The sequence below is a fragment of the Pipistrellus hanaki genome, assembly GCF_964339955.1.
Source record: "Pipistrellus hanaki genome assembly, chromosome: 12".
In the NCBI taxonomy this organism is placed as follows: Eukaryota; Metazoa; Chordata; class Mammalia; order Chiroptera; family Vespertilionidae; genus Pipistrellus; species Pipistrellus hanaki.
In genome coordinates, this window is record NC_140514.1 from 53,533,922 (window position 1) to 53,557,517 (window position 23,596).

Here is a 23,596-nt window from a genome sequence, read left to right on the forward strand (position 1 = left end):
AAAATTTCCTCCTATGACAGTATTGCTATCAATCCCTCCCTTAATGTCTACCAAGATTTGCTTTATATATTTAGGTGCTTCTGTGTTGGGATGCATATATGTTTACAAGGGTTATATTCTCTTGTTAGATCGATCCCTTCAGTATTATGTAATGACCTTGTTTGTCTTTTTAAAAAAATATATATATATATTTTATTGATTTTTACAGAGAAGAAGGGAGAGGGATAGAGAGTTAGAAACATGAATGAGAGAGAAACATCAGTCAGCTGTACACCCCCCACTGGGGATGTGCCTGCAACCAAGGTACATGCCCTTGACTGAAATCGAACTTGGGACCCTTGAGTCCGCAGACCAATGTTCTATCCACTGAGCCAAACTGGTCAGGGCTGTCTTTTTTTTTATTTTTATGACCTTTGTTTAGAAGTCTAGTTTGTCAGATATAAGTATTTTTTTATTTCATCTTTTATTAAGGTATTATATGTGTACATATCTTACCAATCCCCCTCACCCCTACTCCCATACATGCAGATAAAAGTACTATTACTCCAGTTTTGTGGTGGTGTTTTTTCTATTGGCATGAAATATTTTTTCCATTCCTTCACTTTCGGTCTGTGTAACTTTTATTCTAAAGTGGGTCTCTTGTAGACAGCATATATGTTTTCTTAGTAAAAGATATGCTGTATCTTTTTATTGGAGTGTTTAATCCTTTTATATTTGAGTTTATTAGAGGCCTGATGCACAGGATTCATCCACCAGTGGGGGGTGTGGCCTGCGGGGATCTGCCTGCTGTGGGAGCACAACTCATCCTGGTCAGCTGAGCGGCTGTGGACCCGCCCTCTGAGAGGCTGCTCCCTGGTCTGGCATCTTCCATGGAACCAGAACACTTGCCTCTCCAGGGGACCCGGTCAGGACTGGGCTCAGGGACAATAGCACTAAGAGGAGATGGAGTAGGCCTCAGTCCCACTGCTGCCACAGCTGCCTCCCAGCCTCTGGGGTCAGCTCTGCGAGTCTGGTGTCAGTGCTGCACAGCCTGTGGGCATCATGAGGAGGTAGCAGGGAGCAAGGAGGAGGAGCCTGGGGTGAGAAGGTGATGATTGCAGCCTGGATTCCTGCCTGTTGGCCAGGGGTTTGCAGCAGGAGCAGCCACTCATCCTTGTCAGCCGAGCTGTGCTCCCACTGTGGTAGCACACTGATCAGCAGGGGTCAGCTCCTGCGTTGAGCATTTGCCCTCTGCTGGCAGCGTGCATCATAGTGACTAGTCGACGTCGTTCTGGTTGTTCCGTCGTTCAGTTGCTGGGCTTTTATTATATAGGATAGCTACTTATTTATTGCCATTTTATTCTTTATACCTATGTTTCCCCTCTCTTAAATTTTTTCCTTTCTTTTTCTTAAAGTAGGCCTTTTACATTTCTTATAATACTAATTTGGTGGTAATGAACTTTTTTTTTTTTATTTTGCCTGGGAAGATCTTTATACTGACTTCAATTTTAAGTGATAGCCTTGCTGGGTACAGTAGTCTTCTTTGTAGGTCTTTGTTTTTTATCACTTTGAACATTTGATGCCAGTCTCTTTTGTTCTGAAGTGTTTCTGTTGAGAAATCAAGTGACAGCCTTATGGGAGCCCCTTTGTAGGTCTTTCTGATTTTTAAGATTATCTCTTTGTCTTTAATATTTGGCATTTTAATTATGATGTGTCTTGGTGTGGGGATCTTTGGGTTCACCTTGATTGGTATTTTCTGTGCTTCCTGAACTTATGTGACTTTTCCTTTCACAGGTTATGGAAGTTTTCAGCTGTTATTACTTCAAATAAGTTCTCTATCCCTTGCTTACCCTCTTATCTTTCTAAGATCCTTATTATGTGGATATTGTTATGCTTGATGTTATCAGAGAGGTCACTTAGACTTTCTTATTTAAAAAAAAAATTCTCTTTTCTTTTGATGCTCTGCTTGGGTGCTTACTGTTATCTTATTTTCTAAATCATAGATTTCATCCTCTGCTTAACCTAACCTGCTGTTTATTCCTTCTAGTGTATTCTTTATTTCAGATAATTGTATTTCTCATTTCTAACTGGTTCTTTTTTAAGGATTTCTTTATCCTTTTTAATGCTTATGTTTCTTTAAGTTCTCACTGAGATCATCCATTCTCCCCCTAAGGTCTTTGTGCATCCTTGTAACCATTGTTTTAAACTCTGCATCTAATGTTTTGGTTGCTTCTTTTAATTTAATTCTTCTCTGGTGATTTCTCTTGTTCTTTCATTTGGAACATATTTCTTTGTCTCTCCATTTTGTTTCTGTGTATTAGGTGGATTTGTTATGGCTCCCAAATTTGTTATGATGGCTTTATGATGAAGGTGTTTTGTCAGGCTCAGTGGCACAATCTTTTAGGTCACCTGAGCTCTATGTTTCTTGCTGGTTATGTGTATCCACCTATTGTAATTGAGTCTTGAATATTTTTGGGCCCTACATGAGTGGAGTTAATTCTTCAGGCTGCCTGACTGTAAGGGGAAACCTCAATCATCCTGTGTGAGACATTGTGCAGAAGTGTCCCTCTCAAAATAGAGTTGTTCCCTGTAGGTTCTGGTACCTGCCCGAATCCCCTTTTGTGTATGCCACCTGTATGGCTAGTTGGGACTTGCTCTGGTGTGGTCTGATGCTCATCACTGGTTGTGTTGGTTCTGGGTCCACTCGGGCGAGGTTCACATACAGGTACGAGGTTCACATACAGGTATATAACTGGCCTTGGTCTACCTGTCTGGAGTTACCACCCAGTTAACAGTTTGTGGTTGTGTCTACTGGGCCTGGGTGTGCATTGGAGGGGCCAATCTGAATATAAGGTTTGGTGTCCTTTAGTTTAGAGTTGGGGGCAGATCTGTAAAAGGCCCGAGGCTTCCTGAGGTCTGGCTTCGCCTGTCAGTTACTCCAACTACTCCTGAGGTTGCCTTGTCTTCCTCCTGCCAAAGAAAGACTATAGTGTGGGCTCAGACTGGCCACAAACTAGAGGCTCTTCCACAGATTGCAAGCCTGGTATGGTGGTGGGAGGACAGGACCAGTGGGTCCCCTACTTGGAGGTCTTGAGGTCAGGCAACTAATGAGAGAAAGTGACCCTCTCTCCAGAGCCAAACCACTCAGTCCATACCAGAGTCTCTAACTCCAGTTCCCCCCAAAGGGGCATGCCACAAGTTCAGGTTGGATGCAGCCAACCCGCCCGCCCATCCACACGAGCAAACTGGACTCAGGGGGACAGATCAGAAGTCTCCCATTGTGGGTGATGCTAGCAGAGTCCACAGGAGGGATCTAAGCACATCATCCTGGTCCCAGATAACAGCCTCCAACTTCCTCAAACCTAGAATGTTCCAGCTCTGAACCATTCTCCCTTCCCCCATCAGAACTGAGACTAGCTGGGCGGGGTATCTAGGACTTGGCAGGGTTGATCCAAACAGTCACCTTTTGGGGGTGGTACCCACAAACCTGTAGGAGGGGGCGGGTACTTTTTCACCTTCTCAGGGTAGTGCAAGCTGAGCTAGTAAAGAGAGGGGAGTGCCCCCTGCCCTGGCAATGTGGTGTGTACCACAGCACCCAGCTGTCCTGTTGCTGTACAAAAACTTCCCCAGGAAGCATACTCTGAAGTTTCTAGCTCTGAATGGCACTCCCGTTTTCCTATGTAGGTAACTCAGCAGGACAGGACCCACCCAGTGATTTAGCACCTGGGGGGAAGGGCACCAGCTTTGCACTCCAGATGGGGAGACCTGCCCTCCTTCCAAAGCTGTACATTTTAGTCACTGTCTGGGTCTCCGCTGAGAACCCCCTAGAAAAAGAGGGCCCTAAAGTCAGTGCTCGCTGACACCTCCAGATGGCCTGAGTTTGGCAAAGTGCCCCAGCTAGCTATTGGGGCCAGACAGTGCGCTCCCCAGGCTAGTGCTGTAATAACAGAAGTTCTCATTCCTGGGAAGGTGGCATCTGGGTCTCCCAGGCAGACTGAAGCCCCACTGATTTTCACCACCAGTTGCTATGCGTGCTCCTCTTCCCATCTTGGTTGCTCTGGGTTTGGGATCCCTGTGTGTGTGTTTGAGCGGGGGTTGGGGGTAGGGGGGCGCATGCACAAGTTTTGCAACACAATACCCTCTGGCTTCTTACCCATCACACATGGGTATGGATGCTAGCCCTTTCCTTGCCTCTGCCCTTCTTACCAGTCTCTACGGGGCTTATTCTGTAAATCCTTGGTTATAATATTTCATTTGGTTATTCAAGTTTATTGCTCTACAAGTTAGCTGTAAATCTGGTTTGGGGCTGGGAGCAGGTGAATGTAGCTTTCACTTATTCTGCAGCCATCTTGGAATCCACTTTTAGTCATTTTTTAAAGGTCAACTTTTTAAAGAGTAACTTCTTCCATTATTTATTCCATAAAAATGTTTTGAATATTTATTATTGTGTTATCTATTACTATGTATCAAATATTCCCTAAACCTTAATAGCCTTAAATGACAAACATTTATATCTCACAATTTCAGTTGCCACTTAGCTGAGTGGTTCTGGTTCATGGTTTCTTGGGAATTATCATCCAGATGACAGGACACAGTCATTGCTTGACTGTCCTGGAAAATTTGCTTTTACGATGCCTTACTCAGCTGGCCATTGGCTTGTGGCAGAAGCCTCAGTTGCTCACCAGGTGGACCTCTCCCTCTGGCTGTTTGATATAGTCGTCACAGCGGCTGGCTTGTCTCCAAGCCTGTGATCCCAGAGAGACAGCAAGGAGGAATGGGTAATGCCTGTGCACCACACTCCCACCACATCCTGTTCGTTAGACGTGTGTCTCTGGGTGTAGCCCACACTTAAGGGGAGGGCAGGTAAGCTCCATTTTTTGAAGGAAGGAATATTAGAGTTCACGGACGTTTGAAAACCACTACAACTATATACCTCCTTTTATCTTCTCATTTTGAGGTGTTTGCCATTTATGTCTTAAAACAGTGTTTCCCAGATAAGTAAAAACACAATTTTTTGAAATATGGAATAGCAGAATTGCAATTTCACCATTACTAGTTTATTTTGATACAATTTACATATATATATTTTAATATATTTTATTGATTTTTCACAGAGAAGAAGAGAGAGGGATAGGGAATTAGAAACATCGATGAGAGAGAGTCATTGATCAGCTGCCTCTTGCACACCCCCTACTGGGGATGTGCCCGCAACCAAGGTACATGCCCTTGACCGGAATCAAACCCGGGACCTTTCAATCCACAGGCCGACGCTCTATCCACTGAGCCAAACCGGTCCCGGCACAATTTATATTTTTAATTAACATAGGAGCCATTATTAGACACACACACACAAATAGGCACAAGTCTCTTTGTTCTCTGCTTGCTTTATTTTTCTCTGTAGCACTTTCCTACTACTTTGTCCCTCCCTCTGCTCCAGCCACACTAGCCTCCTTATTATTCCTTGGAATTTAGTAGGCGTCTCTTATCTTTAGGACCTTTGCTGGAGGCTATATCTACTGCCTGGAGTGTTTTTCCAGATTTTTATAAGTCTTTGCTCAAAGGACTCCTTTTCATGAGGACTTCCACAATCACCCTATGTAAAATTCCAACCTATTCCTTCATAAACACCCCAGGAGCCTTAACTCTGCTCTTTCTTTCTATTGTACTATATAATTTATTTGTTACGTTTATTTTCTACCCAGCTAGAATATAACTTACCCAAAGGCAGGGATCTTGATTTATTTTGTCCACTTTTTTATATGTCAAGTGAAAAGAACAGATGTGAGTGCTCAATATATATTTTTTGAACAACGTACTCACTATCTGACATATATTTTACCTAATATCTTTTGTTTTTCTCTTTTTAAGTAGAATGTCAGCTTCATGAGGACAGAAATTTCTGTCTATTTTATTCACCACTAGATCTAGCATATCGCAAAATGTCAAGCACATGGTCCTCATTAAACATTTGTCAAGTAAATGTTTTCATTTTGTTTTTCAAAGCAGAATCAGCATTATGTGTTTTATATGTAAAGTAATACATATCTATTACAATTTTTTATGCATATAAAATGACATTGACTGTAATCATACATTGTAATAACTAGATAAAATCCATCTTCCTTATATGTTATTAGTTTTCTTCCATCTGAATATGGGATATTTGTATATAAATTTATTTTTTACAAGAGTATGTCATACTAAGTAAAACTTTTGGCCCTGTGGAGTTTTAATACTAATTTAGTATGGATATCAGCACACACAACTCAAATTATATCCTTTTTTTAGTGTCTTCATAATAGTATAATTAAAGCACTGAAAATTATCTACACAAATAACTACACATAAGCTTACCCAAATTGTATATGTTATGTCTCATACCACAACAACCCTTAATATTTCATAAAAGTATGACTTCCAGAAACACCTTAGAAAAGTACTTTAGTCAAAAGAACAAATGAGGTACACTAATTCTAGAATATATTTAAAAACAGTACATTTAAAAAAGTAAAATAAAATATGGTACATTTAGAAATACACTTTAAAAATAGTACATTTTAGTTTAGAATAATGAGAGGTTTATAAATTGAGAAATAAATTTATTAAACTAGCTTACCAACTTTCAGCAGAGAGCTTTACAACTTTGCATAAAAACATAGTCACTGGCCTCTAGAAACCTACAATTTAGTTATATACTAAACTATAACTATGGGGAACTATACCACGAGACTGGATATGTTTGATGTCATAAATCTACAGAAAGTTTTTGTGGGTTTGATTTAACTAAGCTATTAAGAATTCAAAGGAAAAGATAATCATTTATGAACATGGGTGATCTGGGAAAACTTTTGAAATCCTAGTCATTCTTTTATTTCTTCCATTTTATTATCTTCAGGATTAGTATTAACATTTTTTCTAGTTTGTGGAGAGTAATTTAAAAAATATTATCAATATTTTATACAAGACATTAGCTAATTCAAAGAAACTACTATACATATTCCTAGGTTCTTCTACCATCAAAAGTAGGTAAACAAAGAGGTAGAATATTGTTTCTTTTGTAAATTATTCACTGTCTGCATATTTTTATTTTTGAGTGGCTTGCTTTTTATATTCTCTTTTTCGAGTTAAATCAGTTTACATATTTAAAATCCAAATAACTTTTTTTTCTGGCTTGATTTTCAGATTGAACTCGTTTGCCAGCAAAATAATATAATAGTATTGGAAGATATAAGAAAAAGACTCAGATCTGTAAGTGCCTTTTATATGTTAGATAATTTTTATTTTTGTTAATATAGTAAAACTACAAAAAAAACTGTACATATGTCATGATTTTATGAACAGTCAAAAATGTTTGTGTTCTACAGTCAGCCCTCTGCTTGGTGCACAGGGTACTCCCATGTGTAAGAGCAATGCTCTTTTTGCTCCATTTCATCATTACTCCTTGCTCTCCTAGAGAACTTATGGTTAGTTTTATTAATGCCCTTTGCTGTTAACTGATTTAAAATGATAACTGTGAGTAATTTAATTCTCAATATGTAAGATGCATTTGTCTACACATTTACTTTTCTTTTTCCTAGTAAGAAATATCTGTTATGTCAAATTTTGTTGTTTAATTCTAGGAGATATATATATATATATATATATATATATATATATATATATATATATATATATATATATATATATATTTTTTTTTTTTAATTTTTATTGTTTAAACAATTACATGTTTTTCCTTTTTCCCCCCACTTACCTTCCACCAGCCTCCCCTACCCCTTGTCGCATGCCCTCAACCCATCTCCCCCCTCCCCCTGGCAGTGTCTTGTGTCCATTGGTGTGCTTATATGCATGATACAAGTCCTTTGGTTGATCTATTTCCCTCCCTCCCCAACACTCCACAGCCTTTCTGCTGTAATTTGACAGTCTGTTCCGTGCTTTATTGCCTCTGTATCTATCTTTTTATTCATCAGGCTATAATGCTCTTTATTGTCCATAAATGAATGAGATCATGTGGTATTTTTCTTTCATTGCCTGGTTTATTTCACTTAACATAATGCTCTCCAGGTCCATCCATGCTGCTGCAAATGGTAAGAATTTCTTCTTTTTTATAGCAGCATAGTATTCCATTGTAGATGTACCAGAGTTTTCTAATCCAATCATCTGCTGATGGGCACTTAGGCTGTTTCCAAATCTTAGCTATGGAGAATTGTGCTGCTATGAACATAGGAATATATATATCCTTTCTGATTGGTGTTTCTAGTTTCTTGGGATATATTCCTAGAAGTGGGATTACTGGGTCAAATGGGAGCTCCATTTTCAGTTTTTTGAGGAAACTCCATACTGTTCTCCACTGGTGGCTGCACCAGTCTGCATTTCCATCAGAAGTGCAAGAGGGTTCATTTTTCTCCACATCCTCACCAATTTTTGTCGTTTGTTGATTTGTTGATGATAGCCATTCTGACAGGTGTGAGATGGTACCGCATTGTTGTTTAGATTTGCATCTCTCAGATAGTGACTTTGAGCATGTTTTCATGTGTCTCTTAGCCTTCCTTCTGTCTTCTTTTGAAAAGATTCTATTTAGGTCTGTTGCCCATGTTTTTTATTGGATCATTTGTCTTCGCTTTATTAAGTTGTATAAGTTGCCTGTAGATGTTGGAGATTAAACCTTTATCAATGATAACATTTGCAAATATGTTCTCCCGTACAGTGTTCTTTCTTGTTGTTTTGTTGATGGTTTCTTTTGCTGTGAAAAAGCTTTTTATTTTGATGTAGTCCCATTTGTTAATTTTCTCTTTAGCTTCCATTGCCCTAGGAGTAGTATCGGTGAAGAAATTCCTTTGGCATATATTAGATTTCTCTGCCTGTGATTCCTCTAGTATTTTTATGGTTTCGTGTTTTAGGTTTAATCCTGTATCCATTTTTGAGTTTATTTTTGTGTATGGTGTAAGTTGGTGGTCTAGTTTCATTTTTTTGCATGTATCTGTCCAATTTTCCTAACACCATTTATTAAAGACTATCTTGACTCCATTGTATGTCAATGCCTCCTTTGTCAAATTGAGCGTAGTGTTTTGGGTTGATATCTGGATTCTCTATTCGATCCCATTAATCTATATGTTTGTTCTTGTGCCAATACCAGGCTTTTTGAGAACAGTGGCTTGGTAATACAGCTTGAAATCTGGTATAGAGATCCCACCTACTTTGTTCTTCTTTCTCAGGATTGCTGTGGCTATTAGGGGTCTTTTTTTTTTTTTTTTTTTTTTTTAATTCCAGATGAAGTTTTGGAGAGTTCTTTCGAGGTCTGTGAAGTATGCCATTGGCATTTTAATGGGGAGTGCATTGAATCTATAGATTGCTTTGGGTAATATGAACATTTTAATGATGTTGATTCTACCAATCCATGAACATGGTATGTTCTTCCATCTGTTTATGTCTTCCTCTGTCTCTTTTTTTCAGCGTCTTCTAGTTTTCCACGTATAGGTCTTTTACCTTCTTAGTTAAGTTTATTCGTAGGTATCCTAATATTTTTCATGCGATGGTAAGTAGGATTACATTTTTAGTCTCTCTGTAAATTCATTATTGGTGTATAGATATGCCATAGATTTCTTGGCATTGATTTTTGTATCCTGCTACATTGCCAAACTAATTTATTAAGTCTATTAGTTTTTTATGGAGTCTTTTGGGGTTTTTATGTACAATGTCATGTCATCTGCAAATAAGGACAGCTTTACTTTTTTTCCAATTTGGATGCCTTTTATTTCTTCTTCTTGTCTAATTGCAATGGCTAATTCTTCCAGTACTATGTCGAACAGGAGTGGTGAGAGTGGGTATCTCTTTCTTGTTCCTGTTCTTAGGGGAAATAGTTTTAGTTTTGCCCATTGAGTTTGATGTTTGCTGTGTGTTTACCATATATAGCTTTTACTATGTTGTGGTATGATCCTTTTATTTCCACCTTGTTGAGAGTTTTAATCAAGAAAGAGTGTTTGGATTTTGTCAAATGCTTTTTCTACATCAATTTATATGACTGTGTGACTTTTATCTTTCAATTTGTTTATGTAATGTATCACATTTATTGATTTGTGGATATTGTACCATCCTTGCATTCCTGGGATAAATCCTACTTGGTCATGGTGTATGATCTTTCTGATGTACTGCTGGACCTGATTTGCTAGAATTTTGTTGAGATTTTTGTCATCTATGTTCATGAGGGATATTGGCATGTAATTCTCTTTCATTGTGTTGTATTTATCTGGTTTTAGTATTAGTGTAATGCTGGCTTCATAGGAGCTTGGAAGTGTTCCTTCCTCTTGAATTTTTTGAGGAGAATAGGTTTTAGTTCTTCCTTGAATGTTTGGTGAAACTCCCCTGTGAAGCCATCTGGCCCCAGGCTTTTGTTTACTGGAAGTTTTTTGATGACTGCTTTAATTTCTTCCATAGTTATTGGTCTATTGATATGTTTGGATTCTTCCTGATTGCGTTTTGGAAGGTTATATTTTTCTAGATATGTCCATTTCCTCCAGGTTGTCCAGTTTGTTGGAATAGAGTTGTTCATAGTATTTTTTAACAATCGTTTGTGTTTCGGTGGGGTCTGTTGTTATTTCACTTCTTTCATTTCTGATTTTGTTTATTTGCATCCTCTCTTTGCTTCTTGGTGAGCCTGGCTAGAGGTTCATCAATCTTGTGTATCACTTTAAAGAACCCACTCTTGGTTTTGTTGATCTTTTGTATTATTTCTTTGGTCTCAATGTCATTTATCTCAGCTCTGATCTTTATTATTTCCTTCCTCCTGCTTACACTGGACTTTTCTTGTTTTCTTTCTAACTCTTTGAGTTTAAGAGTTAGGAAATTTATTACCATTGTTTCTTATTTTTTGCAGTAGGCTTGTAGAGGTATGAACTTCCCTCTCAAGACTGCTTTAGATAAACAAAACAACAAGAAAGCCCACTGTATGGGAAAACATATTTGCGAATGTTATCACTGATAAAGGTTTAATCTCCAACATCTACAGGCAACTTATACAACTTAATAAAATGAAGATAAATGATCCAATAAAAACATGGGCAACAGACCTAAATAGAATCTTTTCAAAAGAAGACAGAAGGAGGGCCAAGAGATGCATGAAAACACGCTCAAAGTCACTAATTATCCAAGAGATACAAATCAAAACGACAGTGCGGTACCATCTCACACCTGTCAAAATGGCTATCATCAACAAATCAATAAACAACAAAAGTTGGCAAGGATGTGGAAAAAAATGAACCCTCATGCACTGCTGGTGGGAATGTAGACTGGTGCAGTCACTGTGAAGAACAGTGTGGAGTTTCCTCAAAAAACTGAAAATGGAGCTCCCATTTGACCCAGTAATCCCACTCCTAGGAATATATTCTAAGAAACTAGAAACACCAATCAGAAAGGATATATACACCCCTGTGTTCATAGCATAACAGTTCTCCATAGCTAAGATTTGGAAATAACCTCGGTGCCCATCAGCAGATAATTGGATCAGAAAACTATGGTACATCTACACAATGGAATACTATGCTGCCATAAAAAAGAATGAATTCTCACCATTTGCAGCAACCTGGATGGAATTGGAGAACATTATGCTGAGTGAAATAAGCCAGTCAATGAAAGGAAAACACCACATGGTCTCCCTCATTTATGGATAAAAAAAAGAACATTATTACCTGATGAACAAAAAGATAGATAGAGACAGTAAAGCAACAAACAGACTGTCAGAGGGAAGATTAGGGAGATGTGGGGGAGATCAACCAAAGGACTTGAATGCATGCATATAAGCATAATCAATGGACACAAAACTCCGGGGGGTGAGGGCATGTATGGGAGTCGGGAGTGGGCAATGGTAAGATATGTACACATATAATACCTTAATAAAAAAAAAAAATGGGGAAAAAAAGACTTCTTTAGCTGTGTCCCATGGATTTTGGATTGTTCTCTTTTCATTGTCATTTGTTGCCATGATGGTTTTTTTTTGTTTGTTTTTTTTCTTAATCTCTCTAGTGTTTAATAGCATGCTGTTTAGTCTCCATGTATTTGCTTTTTTTTTTTTTTTTTTTTTTTTGGATTGTTTTTAATGTAGTTGATTTCCAGTTTTATGCCACTGTGATCTGAGAAGATGCTTGATGTGATTTCTATTTTCTTGAATTTGAAAAGACTTTGCCTGTTATCTAACATATGATCTATCTTTGAAAATGACCCATGTTCACTTGAGAAGAATGTATATTCTGTGGCTTTGGGTTGAAATGTTCTGAAGATGTCAATTAATTCCAACTCGTTTAGTGAGTCATTTAGGATTAATGTTTCTATGTTGATTTTTTGTTTAGAGGATTTGTCCAGTGGTGATAGTGGGGTATTAAGGTCTCCTACTATGATTGTATTGCTGTCATTCTCTCCCTTGATATCCTCCAGGAGTTTTGTTTTTTTGTTTGTTTGTTTTTTTATGTATTTGGGTGCTCCTGTATTGGGTGCGTATATGTTTACCAGAGTTATTTCTTCTTGTTGGATTGCTCCCTTTAGTATTATGAAGTGGCTTTCCATATATCTTGTTATGTCCTTCATTTGGAGATCTAATTTGTCAGATATAAGTAGTGCTACCCCAGCTTTTTTTTTTTTTTTTCATTTCCATTCACCTGAAAAACCTTTTTCCATCTTTTCACCCTCAGTCTGTGTGTGTCTTTTTTTCTGAGGTGGGTTTTTTGTAGACAGCAGATATATGGGTGGTGTTTTCTTATCCAATCTGTTACCCTATGACTTTTGATTGGGTTATTTAATCCATTTACATTTTCAATTATTATTGATAGGTACTTATTTGTCACCATTTTTATTCTTTACCCCTGTGGTGTTCCTTCTTCACTTCCTTTTTTATTTATTTTTTGTTTTTATTACAGCAGACCCTTTAGCATTTCTTGCATTACTAGTTTGGTGGTAATAATTTCCTTAGTTCTTTTTTGTCTGTGAAGCTCCTGATTTCACCTTCAATTTTGATTAATAGCCTTGCTGGGTACAGTATTCTTGGACCCTTCCTCTGCATGACTTTGTATATTTCATTCCATTCACTCCTGGCCTGATGAATTCCTGTTGAGAAATCATTTGCTAGTCTGATGGGGGATCCTTTTTAGGTAACTTTCTCTCTCAGGCCACTTTTAAGATTATTACTTTGTCATTGGTGTTTGCCAATTTAATTATAATGTGCCTTGGGGTCGGTCTTTTGGGGTTCATTTGGATTGGGACTCTGTGAGCTTCTTGGATTTGTGTGGGGTTTTTCTTCCTTATATCAGGGAAGTTTTCTGTCATCATTTCTTCAAACAGGTTTTCAATTCCTTGCTCAGTTTCCTCTCCTTCTGGAACACGTATTATGCGGATGTTGTTTTGTTTTGTTTTGTCCCAAAGTTCCCTTAGGCTCTCTTCCCGCTTTAAAAATTTTTATTTTCTAGAAGCTGCTCTACTGGAGTATTTTTTCTACCTTGCCTTCTAGCTCACTGATGTGGTCCTCCACTTCTTCTAGTCTACTCTTGATGCTTTCTATTGAGTACTTTCAGCAGCGATGTCATTTTACATTTCTTTTTGGTTCTTCTTCATTTTCTCTTGGTTCTTACTCCTATTGTCGAAAATTTGTCTTCCATTCTTTTCAGCTACCTTATGATCATTTCTCTGAATTATTTCTCTGGTAGGTTGCTTGCCTCCATTTCGTTTACTTCCTTTTTTGGTGATGCCTGCTTTTCTTTTATATCAGGGCTGTTTCTTTGTCTCCCTATGGTTTCTCTTCTCCAAGTGTCTGGTTATGTAGTTCTCTCTCTCCTGTGTTGATTTAAAGGCACAAAATACAATACAACCAGGTACAACTCACAAGGCACTGAACAGAAATGTATTCATGATATTAATAACCCCAAATAAAGGTGATGGCCAGAGAAATGCAAATTAGAGTATAGGAGAGAAAGAAGAAGAGAGAGATAGAAAAAAAAGGAGTGCAAAAGTGAAATTGGGAAAAGGAAAAAAAATAAGAGAGAAAATCAAGAGAATAAGAAAGAAAAGGGGAATAAACTATATATATGAGGAGAAAACTACAATAGAATAGCCACTAATCCCAACAAATGCCAGCAACAAGTACCTGGAAATGTAAACTAACTACAGACAACAAATAGTATCAAGTGAGGTGAGGGAAAAGAGAAGCAAAAAAAAACAAAAAATACAAAAAACAAAAACAAAAGAATAAGAAAAACAATCTCACAAACAAGCATAAAACATTGATATAATCAACATTCAAGCAAACAACAAAAGGACAGAGAGAAAAACAATTTTTTGGATAGTGAAAACAGCAGAAGTGTGTATAGAATTGGAGCAGGGTACTGGAAATTAGATATATAAGTAGGGTGAAATTTTAACAGGGAGTAAAAAGAAAGAATAGGGAAAATCTAAAGGAGGAGAAAGGTAAGAGAAATAGGACAACAAAAGGAGAAAAGTTAGGAAGAGTGTGATGTCATAAAGGTAGAGTTGAGATAGAGTAAAATGATGCTGAAGGAAAGATGAAAATAGAATGTGGAACACAAATCCCAAAGTAAAATAAAGAGAAAATAAAATGACACTTAAAAAAAAGGGTGGGGGGGAATAGTAGTAGTAATAATAATGATTGAAAATAAAAATGTATTAATTAAAAAGGTAAAATCAAGTGAGGAAAAAGAAAAAAATTAGTTTCTTAAATAAAAGATGAAAAAAATAAAATAATAATAATAAATAAATTAAAAATAATAAAATAAATTTAAAAATATGCAGTAGTAAAGGTCATTCACTTCCTCTATTGTTCTGTTTGGCATGCCTGTTTCCCAGTCAGGAAAATATTGCAGTTCCCTGTGTTCCACTGTTCCTCAGTGTTGTAAGCCAGTCCTGATTTTTAAGCAGGCAGTGTGTCTTAATTTCTTGTATTCCTTTATTTCTGATTACACAAGAGTCATTTTGTCATTCAGCCCCTGGGTGGCAGTGTTTCTGTATTTACCTCGGGTGTATAGGTCCTCTCTAGCCTGTGCTTAGATCCTGCTTTCCCTGTGGCACTGAATACAGGTTTGTGGGAGTAGTTTTCCCCAGAGCTGGTTCTCTGAATGTTATTCCCCTCTCTGATCCCCAGGTTCCAGAAAAATAACTTTCCCCTGCAGTCTCTTAGGGTTTCCCCATTTGGGTGATCCTATGTATTGGGCTTAGTAATCAGAAGCAAGGATTTAAAGAGGAAAAAGTGTAAGTGTGCGAACTCTGGGGCTGTGCACAAGTCTGTACAGTCTTTTTTCCCCCTTGTGTCTAAGCAGCTGGCTCACTCTTAAAATTTTTAGGCTGACCTTTTGCATCAGATCAAAATCAGTTGCTTTTTAGAGATCCCTTCTGTTAGCAGCTCTGAGGACCCCCTTCCACATTCACGGATCATGTCAGCCCCAATAGCCACGGATTTTTCTAGGTGCAAACATCACCTGGTCTTCAGCTCCCACCATGCATGCGTTTCTCTGTCCTGTCAGGACCAGAGACCCACCTTATCCCAAGTGAAATCTGACCTTTCTGTGGTGGAATGTAGAGCTCCTCTGAATCCGCGTGTTTGCACCAATTGGGGACGAGTGTTCTAAAGTTCACAGCTGTTCAGTGGATGCTGTAGTTGTAGATTTTCAGGCTTCTGATAACATCCATTTTCCCCTTCAGGATGGCACGGTCTCTGCATCTGAGCCAGTGGCTCTGGGAGGGAGCCCAGCTGCAGTGGGAGCTGCCTAGTCAGGGGAGCCCCGTCCAGCAGTCCCCCACCTTCTCTGGCATATAGCTGTCCCTTATCTCACCAAAAAACACTCCCCATGCGATCCTCAGCTGTTCTATCTGCTCCGGGACAAGGCTCAGGACATATCTGTCTATTCCGCCGCCATTTCCCTCCCCCCCCCCCCAGTAATATATTTTCTTTATCTAACAATGTGAAATGAAAACTGCTCTGTTTAGAAATTTTAATTTTATTATTTAAAATATTTGAAATATCTTCTCTGTAACTATATCTTTTATTTCCTTCCAATATAGCATTGGTAAAATAAATATTATAAATAAATGTTTCTAAATATACTAAAGTGAATAGGAATGCACTTGAAAGTTCTTATAAGTATAGAATATCCAGCATTTCTTTAATTTAATCATCCCTTGAACAATTACTGCACAAAACTTAGATGCTATACAAGTTTTTCTAAGAAAATTAATTTTATTTTAGGATTTGTAACTACATCTTTGGACATTTCTGGCCTCTCTGAAATTTCTTTCTTTATTTTTTTTTTTCCAAACTTATTGGGTAAATTTATGAGTACTTTTAGTTAAATCAAAATATAGAACATTCAGAAATGCTGGGAAAGAATGAAAACTAACTGTTTTTAAAGTGTAATTTTTAAATGTTATTTTTAAAGCACCACATTTATTGCCTTACCTGGTTTGGCTCAGATGATAGAGCAATGGCCTGTGGACTGAAGGGTCTCAGGTTCAATTCTGGTCAAGGGCACATGCCCAGATTTAGGGATTGGTCCCTAGGGGGGGATGTGCAGGAGGCAGCTGATCAATGATTCTTTCTCATCATTGAGGTTTTTCTCTCTCTCCCTTTGCCTTCCTCTCTGTAATCAATAAAAATATATTTAAAACAACAACAAAAACAGACCACCTTGATTATTTTTAAGGATTCTGTGTGTGTTCAACTTCATGTAGAAAATGTTACTGTAGTTTAGCTTGAAATATTGGCCTGATATTTTTCTCCCTAGCAAGATAATTTTAGAGATTAAAACATCACAAAATAAATCTCCTTTTAGACTTGACTCCTTTATCAAGACCTTATAAGCAGACAAAGATTACAAGAGTGAAGCTCAAAACTTGAGAAAGATGATCAGAAGTAGATCTAAAAGTCCAAGACGCATGTCACCATCTTCCCGGGTAAGTTTTGGAAAGTTATAAATATTTTGGAGTTTGTGGCTCAAACACTGACATTTATTCTTTGATTTACCTAATCTAGAAAAAATTCAGGTTGATTAGTCTATCAAAGAGGTTGTGAATAGAGGTCTCTTTGATGGACAGTGGACCATTGAAATTGGTTCTTTATCCCTAGTATTTGTCATTGTTGAGAGGTAATCAGATAAATGTAGAGCAATTTGGGATGAAGCTGTTTAAAAGTGAGGTGATTTATAAACTTTTTTTCATCATTTCTTTTCTTTATACCATCATGATTGCTTACATAGTGACTGTGAACAGCCATCATATCAAAGAAGAGCTTCACATTTCTTATCTAATAACTGTAGGTTACACACTGTGATGCAGAGCTTTTGAAGACCACGCGAGACCGTGAAGAACTTAAGTGCATGCTGGAAAAATATGAGCGTCATTTGGCAGAAATTCAGGGTAATGTCAAGGTTCTTACATCTGAGAGAGACAAGACCTTTCTTCTTTATGAACAGGTAAATTTGCTTATAGAGAAATAAAATATGTAAGTAATAACAGTTAACTCTAGGGATATTTAGGTAATTAATAACTCTAGGTAATTATTTAGGTATACTTAAATCTGCCAATCAAATTAATTTAACTACCAGTTAGGAATTACCTTTGTTCTTAAGATATGTTTAAAGAAATATATTTCCAATACAGTATATGTGTGGACATACATTTGTTGTCCCCATACCCATAAAAAGTCACATACATGCATAGAAATAGATTGATTTTTGAAATAAAAAAATGGGGAAAATGTTAAATAGAAATATATGTTGACTTTAAGGTAAAAATATTTGAATTTGGAGATTACAAAAAATTGTAACATATTTTAATGTACTATCAATCACTTTAGAAACTGCCATATAATTTAATTTCAGGGAGTAAAATCAGTTTATCTCTATTTTTAGCTTAAAATTAATACCTCTAGCCGAAGCCGGTTTGGCTCAGTGGTAGAGCGTCGGTCTGCGGACTGAAAGGTCCCAGGTTCGATTCCGGTCAAGGGCATGTACATTGGTTGCGGGCACATTCCCGGTAGGGGGTGTGCAAGAGGCAACTGGTCGATGTTTCTCTCTCATTGACGTTTCTATCTCTCTATCTCTCTCCCTTCCTCTCTGTAAAAAAATCAATAAAATATATTTTTAAAAAATTAATACCTCTATTAACCAAATAGTTTCTTTATTTCAGAAATATTAAACACCATATATTACTAGCATAATTTATTTTAAAAAATATAAAATTCAATTAAGAATTACAGCTGCTTAGTGCAGGGTGATGGGCTTGCCACTTTAAGAAAAGAAAAAAAAATCATAAGATGGAAACATTGCCAGTTTTTTGTTTGTTCTTTTAAGTTATAAAGTTCACCTTAGTGGGTTGTATTTTAATTAAGTCAAGCTTACTCATCGCTTTTTATTTTATTTTTTAAATATATTTATATTGATTTCAGAGAAGAAGGGAGAGGGAGAGAGAGATAGAAACATAATGATGATAGAGAATCATTGACTGGCTGCCTCTTGCACACCCCTTGCTGGGGATCAAGCCTGCAACCAGGGCATATGCCCTTGACTGGAATCGATCCTGGGATCTTTCAGTCCATAGGCAGATGCTCTACCATTAAGCCAAACTGGATAGGACACTCATCTCTTTTTAAATAACTACAGTGACTTTGGATACCATGATTATGTGGCCTGTTTGCTTCATTTAATAAGGGAAGGCACGGCTAATAAGGTTAACTATCTTGCCCAAGAACAGCAGAAATCAGTCCAGATTGTCTGACTCCTATTTGGGTTTGCTCTTTGCCATTTAATTAAGCTTGTTTTAGGAGAATTGGCCCAGGGGGATATAGATCTGTTTGGGCATATATCTTAATGTATAAAATAAATGCCCAGTGTATATATACCATAACATAAATCCTTTGGTTAAATCACAGGACTCTTTTCTTTCACTTAATCTCAATCTTATTTCTTTCTTTTCTTTCTCAGCATTGTCTTTTATTATGCTTAAAGTTTTAAACATTATATTAGCTATTTAATGGATGACACAATATTCTCTTCCATAATTAGCTTTCTTGTTTTTAGTTTGGGCAGTTTAAATAGCAGCTACCACTTCTTAGTGTGTGGGGTGACTACTGGGCTTTGATTAGAATTCCCTGGCGTCTGTGTCTGTGCCATGCAACCTGAGTCAGTGAACGTGCACATGATTATAGGCCAGGAGAGTCCTTAATGAGAACGCTGTGCGTATGAGTATAAGATGGGAGATTTTTTACTGAAACCTCTGCTCAGAAAGCCCTGTACTTGCATAAGTATACTTTGTTAATGATGCTCAAATTTTTGCTCTATTCCTTCTCTTCAGACAATTTCATTTTATTTTAAATATATTTTTATTGATTTCACTGAGAAAGGGAGAGGATTAAAGAGATAGAAACATCAATGATGAGAGAGAATCATTGGTCAGCTGTCTCTTGCACGCCCTATACTGGGGATCGAACCACCAAAATGGACGTGTGTCCTGACCAGAAATTGAACCATGATCTCATGGTTCATAGGTCGACAATCAACCATGAGCCAGGCTGACTGGGCATAGACAATTTTAAATTGAGATTTGAAGTGTAAATTAGTTAATAAGAAGCTAGTGTGAGCTACTGCATTACTTCATTAACTCAGGGAACACCGTTTAAAAAAGTTAAGATACTGTTTTCTACATTTGCAGTCTTATTCGGGAGATAAAGTAAATTGTCTTTATTTGCTTTTTTGTTATTTTAGCACAAGTAATCTAAAGATATTTTTCTTTATGGTGATCACTAGACTATGTAGAGTATGAATAGGGTTTCTGTTATCTTGAAAAGGATAAGAAGGAACATTTAGATTAAAGAAATGATGTGAGGCACATGACAAAGGTAAGTGATTCAGTCAAAGACTAGCATCAAAGGTGTGTGATAGGAGAGGAAGGGGGAGCTGACACTTGAGAGGTAGATTGAACTAGAGCTGCTGTCTGCAAATGTTTCTGTGAAGTCCCAGGTAATAAATATCTTGGGCTCTGCAGGCCATCATCTCAGTCATGGTGAGTCAGCTGTTTTTGTGATGTGAATGCACCCACAGATGATATACAAATGAATATGTTTGCTCTGTTACTATAATATAACTTCATTTATGGACACTGAAATTTGAATTTCATATTATTTTACCCAGTATGAAATATTTTTTTTCTTTTGATTATTGTCAACTATTTAAAAATGTAAAAATATTATAAGCTTATAAACTTACATAACACAGGAGGCTTGCTGGATTTGGCCTGTGAGATTTGGTGTAGGTTACCAGCTTCTGGACTATATGGTGGAGCCTGTTCAAGGGCATTATAAGGAGTTTATACTTTGCTTTATAAGCAATGGGCAGCTTATTTTTTTAAAAGCAGAAGAAATATGACTAAAGCCTCATTTTTACAATTTTAATCTGGTAAGAATTTTATATTTTCTTCTTTATCTCATACACAATTTTTATATGTTATCTTTTTATATAACAACTAGTGACCCGGTGCATAGATGCATGCACGTTGAAAAAGAAAATTAATTGGAAGGTGACTGATGGGGTGAGACTGGGTGAAATGGTCTAGATATGCCCTGGAGCCAACCTCCCTTGGTTGCTGCTCCCTGGCATCTGCTGAATGAGCGGGGTCACTCCAGCAGGTGGTGTTTTTCGGCTTGGCCTGCAGGGATTGGGCCAAAACCGCTCTATGACATACCCCCGAGGGGTCTGGAAGTGTGAGAGGGCACTCTGCAAAGTTGCTATTGTATAGATTGTGGAACATAAACGCAAGTGTGCAGTAAACCAGTGCCCCCAAAACAGCATCACCCATGGCCAAATGTGGAATCATGTGGCCCCAAGAGAAATCAGGCTCCCTCCTCCCTGGTTTTGGGGCATCACCCAAGAACTCCCGCTGCCAAGTCACTGTAACTCAGCAGCTCCTGCATTGAGTGTCTGCCTCCTGGTGGTCAATTCTCATCATAGTGATGGTTGGACAGAGGGAAGGACACTTCGCATATTAGCCTTTTATATATGAAGATTTCTCCTTCAAGAGAACTAGAGGAGGGAGAATCCATGGAATCTTTAAAAGGCTGTTGTAGTAGTCCATGCATGAGGCATTTATGGACTGGGCTAGGATGCTGCCAAGGAAGAAGTGACAAGATTTTATTAGAGCCAAAAGGAGGGATGAATGGAAATGTCTGAAGTTCCATGTTTGAAAGACTGAAGGAATGTGGTAATAGAAAAAGAAATAGGGAAGTCATTTGTGATTGATGGAAAAGATGTGGTTGGTTCAGACAGATGGAGTACATTCAGGTAGGAATCACCAGGCAGTAAGAAATGTGGGATGGGAGTAGGGAGAAAAGAAAGAGCTGAATATTTTGATTTAGAAGTCATCTGCCTAGAAGTGAGTTTGGGGTCTTCAGAGTGGGTGAGGTCTCTGAATGAGAAAGCTATATATAGGGGGTCTTGGAAAGTTTTATTGGATTGGAAAGAGAGAAAGAAGACAGGAAGCAAAGGAAGGGAAAGGGAGGGAATTATATCAAGAAGGATGTTCAAAACAATGTCAAATGTTACCAAAGTATCAAAAACAAGAACTGAGAAAAGGCCATTAGATTTGTTAAGGTCTTTAGTTGAAATTCTGCAAAATGTGGGAGCCAGGTTATAGTGGGGTGAGAAAGTGGGTAGAAAGGAACAGGCCATGGTACAGACACTTAAAACAAAATTTTGCAAAGGTTTTGGAAAGCAAAATTCTGTTTGTATATAGCATTTACATTTATTTGGATAAAATCAAAATTATAACATTATCCTACTCTATGGCTGTTGATAATAGGTTTGGATTTCAACCAGCTGTATATAAAGTTGTATTTGTGTCTGTTCTAAACAGAAGTCTGTCTATGTATTTAAATAATAGGCACAGGAAGAGATTGCCCGGCTTCGCCGAGAAATGATGAAAAGCTGTAAGTCTCCTAAATCAACAACTGCACATGCCATCCTCCGGCGGGTGGAGACTGAAAGAGATGTAGCCTTCACTGACTTACGAAGAATGACCACAGAACGAGACAGTCTGAGGGAAAGGCTAAAGGTTTGAGAGAATTTTATCTATGTGAACATTTGTGAAACCTGACACAGTGACATTGAAAGTGCTTTGTTTTGTTTTTGTTTTTTTAACCAGATTGCTCAAGATACAGCGTTTAATGAGAAAGCTCACTTGGAACAAAGGATAGAGGAGCTGGAGTGTACAGTTCATAATGTAAAGTCATTTTTGCATTTTTGGCCATAAACTGTCAGTAGCTTTCCCTTTTCCTTTTTACTGTGTTCAGAGAAGTTCTTTTATTTTTCTACGATAGGGTTTTTAATCCTAAAATACTGAAGGTTGGGTGTGTGTGTGTGTGTGTGTGTGTATTAAACTCTTTATTCCAAAATGTGAGTATAATATTTTTTATGTTAGGTTGCAAAATGGCTTTAAAAAAACCATTAGGGATGTGTTCTCAAGGATTTTAGCACAATTTTCATCTCCCTATTTCATTAAAGAGAACATTTCTAGATATAGGAAAACTGGATTATTCTACCTAAAGAGTAGCTAGGGTAAAAAAAATTATGGTGAAATGAAAATTAATGAGAAAAATATATGTAAACTGAATTTAAATGTGAGGCAAAACCTTTTTTATTAATGAAAGATTTGAGATGCTGTATTTGAGATATTATGACTATATAAACAGAATTAATGGAATTTGACTTTCTGTTACAAATTTAACTTAATGCATTTATTAATTTCTGTGTATCATGTTTTTATGAGTAAAAAAAAGCAGTAGATAGGGGGGAAATAATTTATTTCTTAATTCTACTTTATAGCTATAAATTGTTAGGTTGAGCAACAAATATGAATTTTTTTGCAAATAGAATATGTATGCAGAAGTCAAATTGAACCAGATTGAATATGTAGATGGATATACTATTCCTTTTTAAAATATATATTTTTATTGTTGCTGGTATTTCAGATATCTCTCGTCCCCTTCCCTTAACCCCCATATATACTATTATTGTTCCTACTCCACAACACTTTGTCCATATAGCCTGACACAAAGTTCAAGCTTAAGCTGATCATCTCATTGTATAAATCTTGTCATCTACCAGTTTTTACAAATAGAGGTTTTTTTAGTGATGGCAGTAACCTGGTCATTTCACTTGTATAGCTTGATGATGAACGTATGGAGCAAATGTCAAATATGACTTTGATGAAGGAGACCATAACCACTGTGGAGAAAGAAATGAAATCACTAGCAAGAAAGGCAATGGACACTGAAAGTGAACTTGGCAGGCAAAAAGCAGAGAATAATTCTTTGAGGTAAACTAAACTGCCTTTGAACAACAAATAGTTTATTATTAATGACTCTGCTTTTTGTAGTTTATTTTATAATAGTAATTAAGTTATTTGTTGACTTTAATTTTGGAGAGGATTATTACAAAGCAGTTCTAGAAGCTTCGGCACACATTAAATGATTTCCCAGAAGATCAATCACAGATTGGTAATGCCGCACCTAACCAGGACTCATGAGTAATCTCAGTCTTACATATGGAGAAAGCCTGAATGTTCAACTGAAATAGCTTTTACA

The 23,596-nt window shown here is 37.3% G+C and overlaps 2 protein-coding genes across 3 annotated transcripts in view; both read left to right on the forward strand.

The window, feature by feature from the left end:
• LOC311630858 (testis-specific gene 10 protein) overlaps positions 1–23,596 on the forward strand; it is an 86,055-nt gene that overhangs the window by 10,859 nt on the left and 51,600 nt on the right. For both annotated transcript variants that reach the window (XM_084900349.1, XM_084900348.1), the window contains 6 exons: positions 7,162–7,227; positions 16,797–16,917; positions 17,280–17,435; positions 21,895–22,065; positions 22,156–22,233; positions 23,177–23,328. In XM_084900349.1, coding sequence (XP_084756475.1) covers positions 16,867–16,917; positions 17,280–17,435; positions 21,895–22,065; positions 22,156–22,233; positions 23,177–23,328 — 608 coding nt within the window. In that variant the 5' untranslated portion in view covers positions 7,162–7,227; positions 16,797–16,866. The remainder of the gene's footprint in view (positions 1–7,161; positions 7,228–16,796; positions 16,918–17,279; positions 17,436–21,894; positions 22,066–22,155; positions 22,234–23,176; positions 23,329–23,596) is intronic.
• Positions 1–23,596, forward strand: part of LOC311630856 (testis-specific gene 10 protein-like) — a 220,543-nt gene that overhangs the window by 10,636 nt on the left and 186,311 nt on the right. The gene's annotated exons all lie outside the window — the stretch shown is intronic.